Source organism: Triturus cristatus, chromosome 12 (assembly GCF_964204655.1).
Source record: "Triturus cristatus chromosome 12, aTriCri1.1, whole genome shotgun sequence".
Taxonomy (NCBI): Eukaryota; Metazoa; Chordata; class Amphibia; order Caudata; family Salamandridae; genus Triturus; species Triturus cristatus.
This window is the reverse complement of record NC_140595.1, coordinates 753,252,890-753,274,388: the sequence shown is the minus strand read 5'-3', so window position 1 is coordinate 753,274,388 and position 21,499 is coordinate 753,252,890. Positions and strand designations below refer to the sequence as shown.

Sequence of the window (21,499 nt, the reverse complement as noted above, 5' to 3'; positions counted from 1 at the left end):
AGTTGCAAAGAGGATTGAAAGTAAGAGATGTGTATTTACCGTTAGATTTAAGGGAAAATATTGAAACTATTGGTGTAGACCATGCAGAAAATGAACCACTAGTCATTCTAGTTAATGGTGTTCCTACTAAGAATAAGAAAATCTGGCAAGAGTTAGTGGATGTTAGAAAAGTGCAAAAGTCATCATTGTATCTGTTAAAAAATAATGAGTACTATAGAAATGTGTTTGTAGGAGAAAAAGAAATAGATTTAGCAGAAGATACTGAAACATTAAGTGGACAAATAGAAAAAGTGGACATGTTCAGATGTGAAGAAATCTATGAACATTACAGTGAACAGTAAAGTAACAACAAAAGAGGAAGGGTAATAACACGACTGGTCCCCTCAAGGGAAAGTATATAAACCAACGAAGTCAGTGTAGTCTCAAGAATGCACTAACCATCCAAGAAAGCACAGGTCTCCAGAGTCAGAACCTACCCAATATATTACAGGGAGGGAAACAGACCTAAGGAGGTAATACAAGTTATGTATGAAAAGCCCTCACTCACCAACCTGGTTGGTGACATGCTTCATCATCGGGCTCCACCGGGTATGGCCGAATGCCATCCCAGTGTGCTGCAACGCCAGGTTACTGCGGAGCGGGGTTATGTGTGGTGACAGTGAATTTAAAATTCCCAATTGAGTCAAAAAAATAGTTTATTAGTTTTGCTAATTGGAAAATTAAAAAATAAAAAAAGGAGTGAGGGTCAAAAAATAACAGACCGGGTTCACTCCATGGCGGTCAACATGTTTCTGCCTTTATGTGTGATCTACAGGCTTTCATCAGGACCAGAGTGGGGGTGTGGGGGCCCCGGTGGTATGAACGCGCTAAGGTTCACCCTACCGTGGGCTGCTGTGTGAAAAATTATATATAAACACAGGTTAAAATCCGCCAAGAGATATGATGGTGGAGAGAAAAGAGTTTACTCTATAATGAAAAAAGAGACGTACATACACAAGACAAAACATAAAAGAATCGTAAATGTGCGTGGTCATAACATTATAAAGCGCCACAGTTACAGGCTCAAACATAGTGCATGGATGGGGACTGTGCCAATAATCAGTACCTCAGGTGCATAAAAGACGTGCTGTCCGTGCACCTAGAATTAGCCAGATACTGGTGTCAGGGAAGTAAAACAAGACTTCGCCTGAATAGCGTGACTAAAACTGTATAACGAAATGAACGTGGAGTCTCGATGCTACGTGAGAGACTAAAACTAACGAGGGCCAGGAAACAAATGAACGCGGCCCGTGTAGCATTCCTGGGAGGGAGAAATGCCAAGGGGAGTAGAAAGGTTCTTACTGTGAGGCAAGACCGTTCGTCGCCTCAAGTATCCCGGGGTGGAGGTGCGAGCAAATATGGCACACCCTGGAAGGGAAAAGAAAGAAAGAACGGCCACGGGCGGCTAGGTAACAAAAACACAAGCCGAAAAGCACTGCAAACCTTACCATAAGGATACAGGAGCCCAAAGGTACACTTACGCCCTCGCTGCTCGGCACCCGTTCGGAACCTACAATGCCTCGAGCCACCGGGTCCAGGGAAAATAGAGACCTGAAGCGAGGTACCTATAAGCAAAGAGAGGAGGGCCTCGACGGGTCAGAGAGGGAAAGGAAGCCCGTCAGTGATAGGGCAACACATCACATGCTGTGCGGTGATTGGTTGAGCCACAGCCAATAGGACGCGTGGAAGAAAAGAGGCTCGTCCGCTGTTTTCCATTGACAGCTCGTCAGTGATGGGTCAAGACATCACATGCTGTGCGGTGATTGGTTGAGCCACAGCCAATAGGACGCGTGGAAGAAAAGAGGCTCGTCCGCTGTTTTCCATTGACAGCTCGTCAATGGAAACTTTATGCGGTACCTAGCGAGTGAACATTTACACGCTGGGCACATCAGGAACGTGTGCCTGGGTGGAAGAGCACTAGATGCAGAATAAGTGGACGGTTTGCTGTGAAACAAAAGTTCACAGGCTCACTCAGAGGAAAGTGCCAATGTCAATGCGGGAGACGAAGTGTGCAGGGGACGCTGCATGTCATGAACCCCCGATTGTCGGTCTTTGCTGATCGGGTAATGGGGTACAGCACAAGGGGGTCCAGACAAGGACTATGTACTGGGTGAAAAAGTGATAAAACCACACAAAGTGACCCAGCCAAGTAGGTGTAAAGGTCTCAGTTGGCTAGCGGTACCATATAAGTAAATGCAAACGTAAGAGCGTACTTAGAGTATTTTGACCCAGGGTATATTATCGTTAAGACCCACGAGGTTGGTACCCAGACGGTACACCCATCTTTGTTCCTTCTCGAAAAGGATTTTTTGAGTGTTTCTGCATGTTGTGATTTCTTCAATTACCGTCCAGTGCAGGTCATTGGTGGTATGATTAGCAGACAGGAAATGTTCACTAAGTTTAGTAGTGATTCTTTTGCACCTAATGTTGCTCCGATGTTCGCAAATACGGAGTTTCACTTTCCTAGTGGTCATCCCTACATAGCGTAGACCACAAGGACAAGTGATGAGGTAGATGACATTAGCCGTGTTGCAGTTGGTGTGGCCATTTTGGGTCCAAACCTTGCCTGGTTCCAGATTAAGACTGGTAGTGTGAGAAGTCAGATGGCATATACTGCAATCTGAGCAAGGAAAATGACCCATAATCTTGGGAAGACCCCATGCTTCTGTGATGGATCTTTGAGCAGTGTTAGGTTTGGTAATGGGGCGTGTCTGTACTAGGCTGTTGCGCAGGCTCTGAGCTCGTTTGAAGGAGAACAAAGGTTTTTCCCATCTCCGGTTATTGCTGTTGATGATACGCCAATGTTTCATGACAACTTTCTTCATGGCATTGGACAGGGTGCTGTAAGTAGTGACGCATGTGAGTGGTATAGACATGACGTCTTTAACAGAGTCCTCCAGAAGGGCTTCTCTGGGTTGGTTTCTGGCCCGTTTATAACTCCTTGAAAGGAGGGGGAGAGGATACCCTCTAGCTGTCATTTTAGAAGTAAGGTCACTAGACTGGGCCTTGAAATCTACCAGAGCGGTGCAATTCCGTCGAAGACGGAGGAATTGCCCGTAAGGCAGATTCTCTCTCAGTGCACGGGGGTGGAAGCTTGTAAACTCAAGAAGGTTATTTCTGGAGGTAGGCTTGTAATGTGTCCTGGTGTGCAGAGATCCATGTTTTTTAGTGATCAAGACATCAAGGAATACGACTTCATGAAAGTCATAAGTATACGTGAATCTCAAATTTGGATCTAAGGTGTTGACCCACTGGAAGAAAGTTTCAAGGGCGTTGGTATCACCGTGCCAAATGAGGAGCACGTCATCTATATAGCGTCTCCATAGGCCTATGGAGGGTAGGTAAGGATTGGTATCAGGGAGAATGAACTTCTGTTCGAAATCGTACACATATAATCCTGCTACACTCGGAGCAAAGGTACTCCCCATGGAAGTACCCGTGGATTGCAGATATAGGTGTCCCTGATACTCGAAAAAGTTCCTTTTCAGTGCCAGAGTGGCACATTGGATAATAAAGTTCTTAGAAGTCCTATACTCCCAAGGATGGGAATTGAGAGATTCCCCCAGGACCCGGATGGTCTCGTCCTGGGGGATGCTGGTGTATAAGCTCTCAATATCCAATGTGACCAGGATTGTATTCTCTGAACATTGAATACCGTTCAGTAGTTTGAGCAGGTCCTTGGTATCTTTAAGATACGTCGATGATTGTTGGACCAGAGGCTTAAGGAAATGGTCGCAGAACCGTGATAATGGTTCCAGGAGGGAGCCAATCCCCGATACAATAGGGCGCCCAGGGGGAGGGAGACTCCCCTTGTGAATTTTGGGGAGTGTACAGAAATATGGAATAGTACCTTGGCTCTCGGTAAGGAATCGTGCTTCTGGTCTGGTATTGGTGCCTTCAGTGAGTGCTTCTTCGACTATCCTCTCGATCTGGATTTTAAGATCGTTAGAGGGGTCATTGGGAAGTGGTGTATAGTTCTTGCGGTCACTGAGGAGTCTACGGCACTCATGATCGTAATCAGCAGTATTCATTAGGACCACTGCTCCGCCCTTGTCTGCCGGTTTGATGGTGAGATTCGGGTCCTGTCGTAAAGAGTTGATGGCTCTGAATTCATCGGCTTTGAGATTTTTGAAAGTGGAGGGAAGGTCCATATTCTCAATCTCAGTAAATACAGCCCGTTCAAAAGTAACAATCTCCACTGGTATAGTGTGTGGGGGGGTGTGAACGTTGACTTGGGTCGTAGAGGTGTGTCACCTACATCAGAGTCTGCTACCTCTGAAGAATGTTCCTCAAAAAAGGCTTTCAATTTCAATTTTCTAAAGAAAGCCGAGAGTTCACAATGGAGGCGGAATTTGTCGGGACGGGCTGACGGAACAAAACCCAATCCTTTTTCCAGTATTGTCGTCTCCTGGGTAGTTAGAATCTTGTCAGATAAGTTGACAATTAGGCTGTCGAGGTGCTCGGGCCTGCGATCACTTGATCCTGTAGTTGTTTGCTCCGGGTATGGTTGCCCACCGGGTCGTCTTGTATCCAATGGACCCTTTGATTGGGCCCTCTCCGCCGACCTTTGCCCCTTTGGCCTCTCTCTAAAAAAGGAGGCTGTGTAAAGTGGTTTTGTGGATACATGGGGGCCGTGTACGCAGGATTCCAACCCATTTGTGGATTGAATGGGTAATGGAACTGCATCGGATGTGACCCCATGAAACCTTGTTGGGGAGGGAAGTTCAGCCAAGGGGATTGATTGAAAGGGGGGCGTGTTCTACCCCTTTGTTTACCTCTTCTTGCCTGCCTGAAGCTGTTATTGCTCGAGCCGCTACTATTTAATGACTCATCCTCAGAGCCATAAGTGTAGGTCTCGGTTTTACGCAATGCCACGAAAGAGGGGTCAGCGTAAGGGTAGATCTTGTTGAATTCAAACTTTTTGAGATCTTTTTGAAATTGGTTCACCTTACTTTGGGTTAGATTTTCCTTATATTCATTGATGTCTTTGTTAAGTTCATCTAACCGTTTTTTGAACCCTGTTAGGGTGGCCTTGAATTGTGTCTCTGTTTGAGTGATCTCAATCATGATTGCCTCGGATAATCGTACTGCTGTTTTTATGATCAAGACGAGCCAGTCTCGAGTGGAGTGCCATGCAATCATGGCCCATTCTTTTTTAAAGGTGGCATCCTCGAGGAAGATGCGGGGCGCATTGGTAACTAGTAGGCCCCTAGGGGCTGTATTAGTCCTCAAGTATTCCGTTAGGATTGTGCCGTGTAGTATCGTGCGTATACGGTTTTTCTTTAGTTCTGAGAATTGTTCCCATTCACTGGCATATGTAACCGTCTGTGAGATAGTGAGATCTGCAAATAGGGAGGGACGTGCTAAGATGGCATCGACCTCAGAGTCAGAGAAAGTGAGACCGAGAGTGGCCATATTGTCAGTATCCGGCAAACGATAAAGTCAAGATCAAAAAGAGCCCCCTTTGTATAAGGGAGAACAAATGAGCTCTCACAGCTGTTTGGACATGTGCTTTTTTAAGAATCTAAAAAGTGGATTCAAAATGTGTCAGTCTGTAAAAGTGTTTATCACTTGCCAAAAAAAAAAAGAAGGAAGTGTGCTTTCCAATTGGCAAAGAAATTTCGTTTTCTGACTAATATCAAACCATGACTCTGTGTGCAAAGAGGAATTATAGACAGAGATTTATTGCGTATTACTCTGGTAATTTTACAGTTGCATTAGTAGGAAAGGCGGAGCTATTTTTTCTGCAGAAGCAGACTCTTAGCACACACCCAGCTGCTTATCCTGTGGAATCATGCATAGTATTCACAACCGAGTGGGGTTTGAGGTTGCAGTCAGTAATGCAAATACATTCAGCATCACTAAGGCTGGTTGCCCTTGCTGGAGTGTAGTCAGTCACCCAGGTTACACAGGTTGCTGGTCTCAAAAAGGTGTTTGGACATGTGCTTTTTTCAGAATATGAAAAGTGGATTCAAAATGTGTCAGACTGTAAAAGTACTTATCACTTGCCAAAAAAACAGTAGGGAGTGTGCTTTCCAATTGGCAAAGAAATTTCGTTTTCTGACTAATATCAAACCATGACTCTGTGTGCAAAGAGGAATTATAGACAGAGATTTATTGCGTATTACTCTGGTAATTTTACAGTTGCATTAGTAGGAAAGGGGGAGCTATTTTTTCTGCAGAAGCAGACTCTTAGCACACAGCCAGCTGCTTATCCTGTGGAATCATGCATAGTATTCACAACCGAGTGGGGTTTGAGGTTGCAGTCAGTAATGCAAATACATTCAGCATCACTAAGGCTGGTTGCCCTTGCTGGAGTGTAGTCAGTCACCCAGGTTACAGATGTTGCTGGTCTCAAAAAGCTGTTTGGACATGTGCTTTTTTCAGAATCTGAAAAGTGGATTCAAAATGTGTCAGACTGTAAAAGTACTTATCACTTGCCAAAAAAAGAGTAGTAAGTGTGCTTTCAAATTGGCAAAGAAATTTCGTTTTCTGACTAATATCAAACCATGACTCTGTGTGCAAAGAGGAATTATAGACAGAGATTTATTGCGTATTACTCTGGTAATTTTACAGTTGCATTAGTAGGAAAGGGGGAGCTATTTTTTCTGCAGAAGCAGACTCTTAGCACACACCCAGCTGCTTATCCTGTGGAATCATGCATAGTATTCACAACCGAGTGGGGTTTGAGGTTGCAGTCAGTAATGCAAATACATTCAGCATCACTAAGGCTGGTTGCCCTTGCTGGAGTGTAGTCAGTCACCCAGGTTACAGATGTTGCTGGTCTCAAAACGCTGTTTGGACATGTGCTTTTTTCAGAATCTGAAAAGTGGATTCAAAATGTGTCAGACTGTAAAAGTACTTATCACTTGCCAAAAAAATCGTACGAAGTGTGCTTTCAAATTGGCACAGAAATTTCGTTTTCTGACTAATTTCAAACCATGACTCTGTGTGCACACAGGAATTGTTTTTAGATATTTAATTTGTGATGGTGTTGTTGTGATTTTCACTTGTAGGAAAGGGGTACATAGTATTTTAAGATTTGAAAAGATCATAAAAAATGTAGTAATATATTTAAATAAAATAAAGGAATTTTTTTTTAGTTTTTTTCAGGTATTGCTGAAGAGCAGTGAACACAATTTAAGATGCCTACAAAATCCAGACTAAGGAAAAACCACAAAAACAACTATATTTGAAGACAACTGGAGGACCTAAGTTAGTTGGAGATGCTCATGTTGGGAAAAAGAGAAAGTCTTCTGGTAAGCAGACAAAAGATTTTTTAAACAATCTCTTCAAAAAAAGGAAAAATGTACAAAATGTCTGTACTGGAAAGAATGTTTTAAATAGAAAACAACAGGAAAAAATTGAGCATTTAGTTAATGCAAATATACCTTCAGAAACAATAAAGATTAACTTAAAAAGAAAAACAGCGTTTAAAGAGATTCGTAGAAAAATGTTTCAGAGAAGAGTTATGTCCAATTTGATAAAGGATGTGAAGAAATATAAGAAAAAAGCTAAATTTTATAAGAGAAAAAAAGAAATTGAAGCCATTGCAGCAAAGGCATTAGAATTAAAAAGGAAACTATTCATTTTAATTTTGAATAGGATGCGTACATTAGATAAAATGGTCAATGTACTGAAATCACAAAGCAAAAGGAAAAGACTAGTGAAAAGAACAAACTTTTGTAAAGTGTTTTTAGGAGAATGGATGCATAGTTCAAGTAGTGAACCTTTTTTTAATGAAGAGAGTTATTTTCAAAGTAATAGTTTGCTGCATGCAGTTGACACCAGAGGTCGTGCTTATGAAGTGAAAAATGGTTGTATAATGGAGAAGGAGAAAATGGTTCCAAGAGATGAGGTACAAGTGATGGCGGATGAGGCTATGGGGAGACGTCCTAAAGCCCCAGTGTACACTTGGAAATGTAGTAGTATTTGCACTGTGCGTCAGGAAGCTATTGATAAATTTTGTGAGTTTCTAAGAGAATATAGTAAAAAAAGTGTTAAACAGAAGATTAAGGTGCTTCAAAGTCTAGATCCATGCAGAGTGAGAGAGAATACTGGTTTGCAGGGACATTCTCTGGCTTGTCTATCTAGAAAAGTGTGTAAAAGTGTTTTTCATCATTTTAGGATGCTGGCTGTTCATCATACTGAAATGAGAAAGTTTGTGAGACGGTTGTATTTTGCTAAAAGTCCAGCAATAAAGTTAGATGAATTGAATAGGGCTCTGTTCCGTGGATCGGTATCAGATGTAGAGAAGGTTGTTGATGAAATTCAGTTTTGTTACTTTGGTCCTGAACAACACAGTGCAGAAAAGGACACAGTAAATGAGGAAGAAGTGGAAGAGAATGTAGAACCCTCTGTAAGTAAGACATTTAATGATCACATAACAAAATTTGCAATAATCTCTAATGAAAGACCAAATATTACTTGTATTTGTTGCCGCAGAACTCATTATAGAAAACAAACCAGGAATGTTGATCTCTACAGAAAAAGTGAAAATGAAGATAATTATAAGTGGAAGGATTTTGCCACATATATATTTCTTGAAAATTGTTTTGAATTGGGTGAAGATCAGCGTATTTGTAAATACTGTTACAACAAGTTAGAGGAAAATAGAATCCCGACCAGAGCTGTACATAATAATTTAGAATTGGATGCTATTCCTGCCGAACTTTCTGAATTAAATACATATGAGTCTATACTTATTCAATGTGTTCATCCGTTCCAGACCATAGTACGTATGGAGACCAAAACTGGTAAATTACCTCCTTCAGATTTACTGAGAGGTTTAAAAGGTATTTGCCCTTGGATTTGAAAAAAAATATGGAAACTATTGATGCAGATACTTTGGAAACTGAACCATTAGTTATTCTGGTTAATGGTGTACCTACAAAGAATAAGAAGATTTGGCAGGAGCTGGTAGATGTACGGAAAGTACAAAGAGCAAATTTGTATTTGAAAAGGAATAACAAATGGTAGGAATCAATTTATATAGAAGAAGAAGAAGATTTACAAGAAGACACAGAAACACCAACTGGACAAATTGAAAAAGTGGACAAGTCAAAGGAAGAAGAAATTTATGAACATTTTAGCATATATCCTCTTCATTCAAAAGAAGTTATGGGAGACAATATTGATCTGTTTCAGATGAAGAAAGCAAAAGGAACTCCCGTGAGTGTATGGGAGGAGAGCTTGGAAGCTCGATGTTTTCCCCAGCTGTTTCCTACAGGAAAAGGAGGACGATACGATGAACGTCCAGAACAGATTCCAGCTTCTGAGTATCGAACTACAAGACTATATGCAGAAGATCCCAGATTTCGACAAAGTATTCCTTATTTGTTCCATCTTTTATTTGAAAGCGACTTGTCTGCATTATCATATGCAGTAAATCACATTTTAAAAAGTGGAGTACATTTACAAAATGTGTCTGCTAAGGATTTTATGGAGAAAGTGCAGCACCGAGATGATCATTTGGAAACACAACTGATCAATCTGATGGCTTGTCAGCGTGGGACAAATGAATATTGGTACCGACGCCATGGTGAATTAAAATGCATGTTACGGAATTTAGGAACACCAACATGGTTCCTTACCCTAAGCTGTGCTGAGTACGCTTGGGATGATTTACTGGATTTTCTACGAGAGGCAAATTCAAACATTAAAAACATCGAATACAAGACAGCAGGAGAACTGTGCTCATTGGATCCGGTTAATGTTTGCAGATATTTCAATCATAGATTTGAGGCTATGATGTCCTTCATCTGCAATAAAAAAAATCCACCTCTTGGAGAAGTAGTGGATTTCTTTTGGAGAAAAGAGTACCAGGCAAGAGGTGCTCCTCATATTCATATGCTGTTGTGGATAAAGGATGCCCCAAAGTTTGGAACAGATACTGATGAAGCAGTGTTATCTTTCATTGAAGAATATGCAACATGTGCTATACCAAAAAGCACAGAAGAGAAAAAGTTAAAGGAGCAAGTTTTACGTTTCCAAAGTCATCGGTGTGGAAAATACTGTCGACGGAAATACAAGAGCAAAGATAAATACTACACTAAATGTCGATTTGGATTTCCTAGACCTGTTCTTTCAAATGGAAGAGTAAACAGTTTTATGTCATTTGTGAGACATACTATTACAAGAAAATCACCTAAGAATACCTACAACCTTAAAAGAAAAGAAGAATCAAAAAATATAAATGACTACAACCCAGTCATTTTATCCATGTGGAATGCTAACATGGATATACAGTATGTAGCTGACAATTCCATTGCTGTTGCTCGATATGTAACGTCTTACATTACTAAATCAGAAAACACTGAATTGAAAGAAATGTGGGAAGAGATTTCTCACGAGAAGACTGTCAGTAAGAAGCTGTACAGTTTCAGTTTAAAGATGTTATCGCATCGAGAAATTGGATCCTACGAATGTTCAGATAGGTTATCTTCTGCAAGTCTCTACTCGAAATCAAGAAGAATAATTTGGGCAAGTTTAGGCCTTGCAGCAATGAGAAATCGGGTACTGAAATCTGTTTGAGAAATTGAATATTTGGCCGAGAATGACCCAGAAAGTACAGATATTTTGAAATCAAACATGTTGGACACATATTATCCCAAGAGAAGTCTTCATCTAGAGAACATGTGTCTCTATGAAGTGCTGCAGAACTACATTTATTCACGGAAAGCCACAGAAGACATCAACAATGGAAAATATAAAGTCATTGGTGAGGAAGGATGTTTGGTGAAGCAAACAAAAGGAAGTTTGATAAATCACAGAAAGCTGAGTTGCGACACTACTGACAAAAATGAATTTTACTACTTGGCTCTTTTACAGCTGTTTAAACCATGGCGTACAGAGGATGAACTACTGGGAGAATTTCAAAGCTATGAAGATTCATTTAATGCTTGCAAAGACAGCATAGAATGCAGTACTTTCACAAATTATGTGCAAATGTTAAATGAAGAAATTGAACAGGAAACTACAATTGCAGCTGAAGTAGCTAGAGACAGTTCTCAAGACAGCCAAAGTTCAGGAACACTCAGTCAAGATCCCCTAGGACAACCAATCGTTGAAAATGAAGCTGCAATAGCCATGAATGAAGTGGAAACGGCTATGAATCAAGCTCAAGAAGAATTTATAGACTTACCAAATTTGGAAAGACAACTGAATGAAGAGCAGCAACAAATTTATGAAGAGATCAGAAACAAAATTGATCACGGATTACTACATGAAAAAAAGAGTGCTCATGCACATCATTTTATCCAATCAGGATGTATGTAAGCGGACAAGCTGGAACTGGAAAAAGTTTCTTAATAAAAGTCATCAGAAGCTACCTACAGCAAAAAACGGATTCAACTTTGTCTTGTGTGGTTACTGCTCCAACTGGGTTAGCAGCATATAACATAAAAGGAATCACCTTCCATCATTTGCTAATGTTACCAGTGGAGCATGAGAACAAAATACAATACCACAAGCTAACTGGAGAAGCATGCTTGGAAGTTTCAAGAGTATTGAAGAAGATGCAAGTTCTCATTATTGATGAGGTGAGCATGGTATCAAACTTAATGCTTGCCTTTGTGCATTTAAGAATGCAGCAAATTCTAAGGACAGACTATGACGTGTTATTTGGTGGAAAACATGTCATAGTTTTTGGGGATCTTCTACAGCTTACTCCAGTTAAAGGACAACCAGTGTTTAATACTGTGACACATGAAGACACAAAGAAGTCATTGGGAAGCATTGGTAATGCAAATATTTGGTCCTTCTTTGAGTACAAGGAACTTACTACTAATATGAGGCAAGCAAACGATGAAGAATATGGAAGTATTCTGAAAGATATCAGAATTGGACTACTCACTGAAGCTGGCACAGAAGCATTACAGAGTCGGTTGCTACATAATTTATTTCCAAAGGAAGAAATAGTTGCAGAGAAGATATACAAGAACTTTGCAGAAAAGAAAAGTGTCATCTGCTTAATGCCAACTCTACGTGAATGCTCAATATTCAATGAGGAGCTTTTGAAATTGGAAAAGGAAGATATCAGGAAATTGGAAGCAGTGGACAAAATTCAGGATGGAAGAATTACTATCACATTAACAGGCAAACTGAAAAATAAATTGGATTCACTAGAGAAGAACATTTCCAAAACTGCTGGATTAGAAAAAAATCTATATGTTTGCATGAACTGTAGAGTATTTTTAAGGAGAAATTTGGATGTTGAAAAAGGTTTAGTTAATGGAGCTATGGGAAGAGTTGTGGGTTTTATTAATTATCAGAAAAAAGATGGAATTGAATGTTTAAAAATAAAATTTGATCAGATAGAAGAAGTTATAGACATTTGTCGTTGTACAGTTCGTTTCATGCTTGTGAAAGACTTATATGTACAAAGGAAACAGTTTCCGTTTTCTCTAGCATATGCTGTAACTATTCACAAGTCTCAAGGATTGACTGTAGATTGTGCATTTGTAAACATTAGTTCAACTGTGTTCAAAGAAGGTATGGCTTATGTAGCTTTGTCACGAGTGAAAACATTATCTGGTTTATTCATGATAGACTTTGATGATTCAAAAGTTAGTGCTGATACAAACTGTGTAAAGGAGTATAATAGATTAAGAAGAACCTATGCTCCTCATTTAGGTCAGTATCCTGTGTTAGAGAAACGTGTAGTTTCTCGAAAAAGGAGAATTGAGAATATCTGTATTGAGGATGTAGAGAGGAGGAAAAAAAAGAGGAGTGATGTAATTGCAAGCAAAAAGAAAAAGGAAAATGTTGAAGAGGTTGTAGGATGTCATTTTGAAAATAGCTCTGGTGTCAACTGCTACGCTAATGTAGTGCTGAATGTTGCATTTTATCTGGAAAGTTTGCAAGAGCAGATAATAGTAAATCAGAGAAAAAGATTCTGTTCTGAGTTGAGTCTCCTTTTTCAAAAGCTGAGTAATGATAAAACTCAAATAGAAAGTGCTACTGAAATTAGAAAACTTTTAGATGTATGTTCAGGACGAACACAGTTTTCTCAAAATGTGCAGCAATACGCACAGGAATTCTTGATGTATTTTCTTCAGGTACTGGAAGAAGAAGGGGTGCCAATTGAAAATATGTTTGGTGTCTCTTATAAATGGGAACATAGTTGTGAAAACTGTTTCAATACATGTGGCTCTAATGTTGATTCTGAAAGGTTTATTTATTTAACATTACCAGACAGTAAAACAGTCACTTTTGCTAAATTAGTTAAAGATGCTAATCATAGCATGGAATGCGGTGAGTGTAAATCTGACATGTTTTCAACGTTAATTTTAAAGGAATACGGACAGTATGTAATTTTATTGATGCAACGCTGTAAAGCTGATGGTTCAAAATTGGATACTTTAATAAAGAAGTTTATAGGACAGCAATTATCAATTTCAGGAAAAACTTTTGTAACAGTTGCAATAATTTTCCATGAAGGACCTACTGTAACTTCTGGACATTACACAGTTTATCTTAAATGTGAAAAAGGCTGGACACTGTGTAATGATTCCCAATTGATTTTCAAGCAACGTTTGCCTTTTGATTTAGCAAATTCCTATCTAATCTTCCTGAAACCTAAATTTTAGAGGGACTTGGCAAGATCTGTACAAAACAATTTTACCATTTTGTTGGATTAGCATTGGAATTTTCAAAAAAAAAGATTTTTCAAATTACCATTTGGCCTAAAGGAAAGGTAACCAATTGTAATGTGGACTTATTTAATTCCTAATGAATCTTTCGGAAACCAAAAATTTAGAGAGAATCGGTAACATCTGTACAATTTAAATTTTGGAATTTTATTGGATTACCATTGGAAATTTATTCAAAAAAGATTTTTAAAATGAGTATTTGGCCATAAGGAAAGGTGACCAACTGTATTGTGGACTTATTTAATTATCAATTAATCTTTCGGAAACCAAAATGTTAGAGAGAATCGGTAACATCTGTACATTTTAAGTTTTGGAATTTTATTAGATTACCATTGGAAATTTAATCAAAAAAGAATTTTAAAATTACCATTTGGCCTAAAGGAAATGTAACCAGATGTATTGTGGAGTTATTTGAGATATATTATTTTTGAGATTATGCTTCTGTTACAAAATTGTCAGACGGTATTTTAAAGAAATAGTTTTTGTTATTAGATGATATTTTTTTAGAATATTATGCATTTCTATAATGTTATGTTTAAGTAAAAAGAGATTCTGGGCTTTTTTAAAACAATCTTTGAGATTGTTATATTTTTTTTGCCCGCTGTTAAGTGATGAATGCAATTGCTTTCACGATTTATAGTGAAATGCAATATATTCTGAAAACAGCAAAAAAAAGGCAAAAAATTGTTTTTGGAAAATATGTAAATACGTGTACTGTGTTATATAATGATTTATTAAATATTAATATAAATAATTTTTGAAAAAAACCAACCATTTTTACAAGTAATTTCAATTAAATTTTAATTAAAAATTAAATTGTTGGGTGGGTCAGGTAAGTCAGAAATTAGATGGTCCCTTTCTTCCACTTCTCCTCAAACAGATTTTCAGTATTTAGTTATTAATCCCTCAAGGATCTTGAAATGTGGTAATTGATTTTTAGTGTTTTTAAAAAAAAAACGAAAAAAAATTACGCTTACGGTAAAAAAAAAAAGTTTTAAAGAAAAAATAAAAAAAAGTTGAGAGGTAAGGTTGGCTCTTAAAAGAGCCGTTGTGTTCATGCAGGGACAGAGGAAAGGAAGAATGGGAACATTAGCTGGTAGGACAAATGTGCTGGTCTATTTTGTTGTTAATGAGGGGAAGACTGGTCTCCCTATGAACAATTAGACCATGGCAAAATGAACACCGCATTGTAACCCTCGCAAACCGATGGTTCGTTTCCACAGGATCAGAAAAAGGTGAATCTGCCCCCACAGATGAAGGGCTCAGCTGAGCTTCCGAAGAAGGACTCGGCTGAGCTGCTGTGGATGTGCTTGCTCGACTTACTGAAGGGTTGCCTCTAGTATGTCGTGCATGTGTCCTAGGATGTACATCCTCAAGGTGTCTCAACATAGTGTGATTCCCGAAGGAATACTTCTTGTTGGGATTACCTCTCGAAAGTACACGCTGGCACAGCTTGCAAGTCACCAAAGCAGCATTGACTTTTTTCTCGTCCTCAGGAAAACTAAAATGCTCCCATATAAAAGAGCTCTTCTGTTTCCTCTTTCTCTGCCTGATGGTGGTGCTGCTAGCCTCACTCTCAGCAGAAGAGTGCTGGTCTGCCATCGTGTCACAAAGACAAGTCAGCTCCTTCTCCTAAGGGATCACAAGCAGAAATTAGGGGAATGGGTGTGGTGTAGGAGAGTTCTAGAACTGAAACTACTTTGAACCAATGATCACATGACCCACCGTGCGCGTACGTTACGCTTACGTTACGCTTACGTTACGCTTACGGAGCGCTTACGGTAAAAGTACGCATGCGCGTAAAAAAGACACGCGCTCGCGCGCATGCGCATAACAGGCACTCCCCAACACTTCCGCGTAACGTACGCGTGTAGCGTACACGCTTACACGCCCCATATGCAGTACGCACGGCTACGTAAATTGCGTAACCATACGCAAAAAGTGTAGAAATATTACGAACATTACGCAAACCGTACGCTTACCGTAAGCTTACCGTACGCGCACTTAAAAAAAAAAAAGGAAAAAAAGAATTTCTATGTTATACTAATATGTCTTACCTGTTTGGTCAAAAAAAAAATGAGAAAAATTAAAATATTGCAGAATAATAAAAAATTAAGCATTGTGTTTTAAGAGAATATAAAGTAAAAAAAAAAAAAAAATGCTTTTTTTAAAAAAAAACACGTTTAATATAAGAATTTATAAAAAAAAAATCAAACAAAATCAATGAAAAAACCATGGGAATCACACATGTTATAGGTAAGAATTAGCATTTAAAAAACCATACAAATTCACTGAAAAAGCCATGGGTTTCACACACGTTATAGTTAGGAATTAGCATTTAAAAAACCTTGCAAATTCACTGAAAAAACCATAGGTTTCACACACGTTATAGTTAGGATTTAGCATTTAAAAAACCTTGCAAATTCAGTGAAAAAACCATAGGTTTCACACACGTTATAGTTAGCGGACATTTCACTCATAAAAAACCATTGAAATTCCCCCGTTATAGTTAGTTAAGCTAACTATAACTCGCGCACCCGCAATCCACTGCTGATGACGTAACATATTACATCACTCATGACATGGTCAGTGACATCACTCATGACATCACTGATGACATCTCAAATGACATCACTGATGACATCATCCTTGTGACAGAGTGGTAGACCTCCTCTCACCCTAATATAACCTTTGATACACACATTCAAAAATAGAGACTACAATTTTCAAAACAATGGACATACCAATACCAGTTACAATAACCTATTCAGTAATTCTTAGATCCACATACACATCCACTCATTCACCAACAGTCCTGTACAGTCACTCATACATGTACTCACTCATCCTATGTACTCATACACCTATACATCCTGTTACACATTGCCACTCATCCATAGAGTTACTCACACACATAGTCACTCATGCTAATAAAGAGTCAAACATCCATTTACTTGCATATTCAGTTATACACACACCTCAACACGTACTTCTACAGAAACTTACACATACTTACTCTTTTAAATAATCACTAATAAAAACACATACTTATTCATACAGGAACTATTTCAATCTCTCACTCTCACACATACTCACTTATATACACCAATAGTCAAATATACTTCTTTAAAACATATTTAGTAACTCATAAAGACACTATTGAGACAGTCATTCACTCACTAACACACCCATACACACACTCATCCAACCATACAGTCATGCACACATGCTGTCTTCAAAACATACAACCAGAGAGACAATCATTCATGCACCTATGCACTACGTAAAACCCCCCACCGAAACATGCAGACACTCAGACTGATACTCAAAAAACAACCTAAAATCCAATATAAACACCCATGTAGCTACTCACCAACCCATGCAGACACTTATACACAAAGTGAGAGACTGATACAGATAATTACATATTTAAACATTACTCATTAAGCCATGTATTCACTAAGATACACTTAATCAGTCAGTTACACAATCAATTTTTCAAAAACAAATCATCCTTTTAGACACTTATATACCCATTTATTCTTCCATCGACCTTGAGATATACATATATAAAACATATTTAATTTTCAGAAAAACACACATTCACTGGATGATGTCATCAGTGATGTCATTTGAGATGTCATCAGTGATGTCATGAGTGATGTCACTGACCATGTCATGAGTGATGTAATATGTTACGTCATCAGCAGTGGATTGCGGGTGCGCGAGTTATAGTTAGCTTAACTAACTATAACGGGGGAATTTCAATGGTTTTTTATGAGTGAAATGTCCGCTAACTATAACGTGTGTGAAACCTATGGTTTTTTCACTGAATTTGCAAGGTTTTTTAAATGCTAAATCCTAACTATAACGTGTGTGAAACCTATGGTTTTTTCAGTGAATATATATATATATATATATATTCCAAATGAACTGCTCGAAAAAGCGAAGGAGCCACACACGTCGTGTATTCTTATCATTTTATTGGGCAGGCAGCAGATTCCAACAAAATCCTCTCAGCATTGCATATTTAGCCATACGCGTTTTGGGTGACACCCTTGATCACTTGCTCTGCGTGAAAAGAAACAACGGGTCAGCTGTCATCATTTAAGCTTTTAAAGTTCCGCCTGAGTAGGCATATGCAGGCTAAGCATTGTGGTCATTATAGTTTTTGCCATTTATCACACTCCTAAATAGGTGCCGTAATTTGCAAAAAAACATTGCAAAGTTCTTAAAGCAGCTATTTACATGTAATGTTGGGACACTGCTCACTTTCACCATGTCCAAACGACCACGTTGTTCCAACTGTGCCAAAGGAAAATCAAAGGCACGGACCTGCTTCGTATGCAGTATTTATATCTTCAAGGTACATTGATGTGGAGTTAGGAGTAGTAAATCTATACTTACCTATTTGTAGTTAGCTTTTTTCTGAGTTTGTGCCACAATCTATATTTACCACTATTTTTGAAGACTCCTGATTAATTATAATTCAATTAATAATGTTATTTTAGTCTGTGTGAACAATTATTATCATCCGTTTTCAGATTATCTTTTCTGATGGTTTTATAAACTTGCCCGCTCACATTTAGCGGTTGCCCTACATTTTAAAAAAATGAATTGTTATATGTAGTCTTTGACAGTTGGCTTTATGGTCTTTGAAACATATGTGCATAGTATAACTTAACTAAAATGCATAAAACTAAAACAGGAAACAAGGTGAATGATTTTCAATCAAAAAACGTTTCCGATGTTCAGTCTTCATTCAGGGATTCCATCCTTCTACTGAAGCAAAATGGTATTTACCCCTGAACAGAAACACCATTTTACTACCTCTTAAAGTCTGACTTTACAGAGTAGCATATTGTTACCAACTCTTTAAAATATACATAGAGTTGGGTTTGGGTGTATCCAGAGTGTTCCTCTCTCACCTCAAGCTACTGGTCATTCGGTTCATTCATCCACCTTTCATGATGCACGTCCTCTGGAATGCATGGGAGACTGTTTTACTTATGAAGAGTGGGTTCAATTATTTTTCTGTATGTCGCTTTCAACTCTTTATCTCCTGTATCTATTTTAAACAGAAATTGATAATTTGTTGCTACTTTTTCCCCCACAGTGGAAAAGGCAACAGGAATCGTTTCAGGATACTAAGCAACGTGTGCATGTAAACAGCATTTTTGAATGTTTGTTTTTCCCTGCTTTGCCATATTAGAGCCAGACCTATTGGCTTTGCAAATGCTTGATAGTCAGAATGCGGCCACTATGTAACTTAAAAAAGGACAAACATCATCGTAAAAACAAGGAATATATTGAAAAGTTTCACCAAAGGTATCAACAAGGTTAGTGGTATTCAGTGAATATCAGCTATGAAAACTGCTCTCAGTCAAATTCAGCTGTAAACAATCACCTGAATACCGAGTATGGGATCTGCCTTCTTGCCCATAAGGCTACTGAGCCCCCTGAGCTCACCTTACTGCATGTTTACAATACACAGCATAGAGTCCAACAAGAACAGAAATCTTCAGCTTGTGGTCATTCTATTTGAACTTCACTGCTGAATACACAATGTCATTGTTCGGGCCCAATTTGGGGCCGGGCTCCACTTCTGTCCTGGTTTCCAGCTCCAAAGAAGCATAAACAATTGACTCCTCCCCCTATGAGAAAAGAAGCAGGTGTATAAGTGAATATTTATGAGATCAGAATATAATCAGACACCATGTATTAGTTTTCTTCAAACAATCCATGTTTTAACATTGCTTAGTATATGTATCTTCAGGATCACCTTACCCTACCGATATACTGATTTGCTTGTTCCTGCATCCTTTCTCTGTAGAAAACCTAGGTTTTGGAGCCAGGCTGATATACATGTTCAACATGCTTTCCAGTTAGTTCAGGATCAAAATATTTACCCGTGGACAGAGGGCAGAACACCTTTTGCTCATCTGGATGCAAATGTGAAAGGATTAGGGACAAAATGCACAAAGATCTGGTCGCAAGAATTCGGCCCCAAATTGCGACAAACATTTATTTGACCCTTCAAGAATTTACCAAAGTAACATATTGCCTAATAGTTCAGTTTGCTATTTTTTCATTCAGAGTTGATTCCAATTTGACCTATCTCATGAATATTAATGAAGTAGGTCACAAATTGCCACTCATTCCAATTGGTGGGCATCACCGGGATATTGGCCTGATACAGTCAGCAGCCCACCATGTTTATTATCACCTTTCAACAAAGAAAACTTTTTTTTAATTAAAAAGTAACCTGTTATCCTTAAAGGAAATGGGCTTTTTTTTAAAAAAAAGAAATGGCTCCTTTTTTTGAAAAGTTAATTGAGAGTTGCTAGTGGTGATCTTGACTACTGTCCACTCCTCAATTTATTATTTACATACACAAAAGAAAAGAGGTACAAGGGGACCCATTCTTTTTTGCAAAAGTATTGCCATTCCAACTCGGAAATCAGCAATTTTTCAATGTTTTGCAACTTTATGTTGGTTACAAATTATTGATAAATTGCATACTGATTCGGTACTTAAAAGGAAGGCCTACAACAAGTGCCTTGCAAATACCGAATCGATATAGGGTCACATTCATTGAATGTTTGAATCAGGTTGTTTGCAACCTTAAATATATGTTATGCACAAGGACAGTGAGGGCAGAGAGCATGGATTAAATGCACCGAAGAGTAGCAAAATGTTTCACTACTGTAAATCCGGCTCAGGGCAGAGATGAACTATATGAAATTGAGCTCCTTAAATATAATTATGATTGTAAATGAGGAAACAGGAATACAAATTTATAAATTCTGAAATGCAACAGAATTAAATTGACAAAAATACTGAATCTGAGAAAATAATAGTCTAATGAAATTTTTAAATGTGCCATATTAAGACCTCTGTTACTTTGGGTTCGGCTGTGGACCGTACAAGAGCTCAAACATTACAAAGCTGGGCTAATTGAGATAATGTTTCTTGATCATAATGGAACACTCCCAAGGTTTCGACACGTGCGTAGTTGGTTTTATAAGTTACGTTTAAATAGTCACTGGGATCACCCCAATCACTGACATTTCATTCAAAAAGAATTGTGAAAAATTCATATTGGGAGTACATTCAGGACAGTATACATCATAACTCAAATGTGGGAAGGCTAACCACCCAGTTCCTAACTACAAAACCGGTTCCTTTGTTTGAGGGTTTTATGGACAAAATACAACCCCAATTAGCAGAGTCTTTATATATGAAGTTTTGTTTTGCTGTATTACAGACCAGTTTCAACACATCTAAGTGGACGTTCAACAATTCTAATAACACAGAGGCCATTTGTACCTTATGCATATTAAATGCCATAGAAAATGATCCGCATATATTATTCTTTTGCCCAGCAAATACAATTCCTTGGAAAAAATAGATCAAGCCTATCTGCATTAACATGGGACTTGGACTACGCTTAGGAGCATTACCAATCTTAAAAACAGACACATCGCAGAAAATCATTTTTAGCCTTAGCAGAGGTACTTTGACCTGTGAAGACTTGGGCACCATTTCAGCAACCCCTGATGACTTTTCTCTGCTTCTTATCAACTTTTACTCTCTACTGGCTAAACCCAGAAACACGTGTCTAGAGATAACAGCACTCCCTGCACAAACTTTGGTGAAAGACTACCGCAACTTTGAAAGTAAGCATACTGAATTTACCAGGATGCAATGGGGTGAACTGTGCTGGGATGAGAGGCAGTGTGCTCCCTCCCCCTCTGTGTTTAAAAGGTTCCCTTGAGCAAACGAGCTGACAAGCTCTCCTGGGATGC

At 38.6% G+C, this 21,499-nt stretch overlaps 1 protein-coding gene across 1 annotated transcript in view; it reads right to left on the bottom strand.

The window, feature by feature from the left end:
* Positions 1–17,683: 17,683 nt before the first annotated feature.
* LOC146782703 (uncharacterized) overlaps positions 17,684–21,499 on the bottom strand; it is a 179,022-nt gene continuing 175,206 nt past the window's right edge. The window contains exon 9 of the mRNA XM_085637716.1: positions 17,684–19,345. Within this exon, the coding sequence (XP_085493842.1) occupies positions 19,229–19,345 (117 nt within the window). The 3' untranslated portion in view covers positions 17,684–19,228. The remainder of the gene's footprint in view (positions 19,346–21,499) is intronic.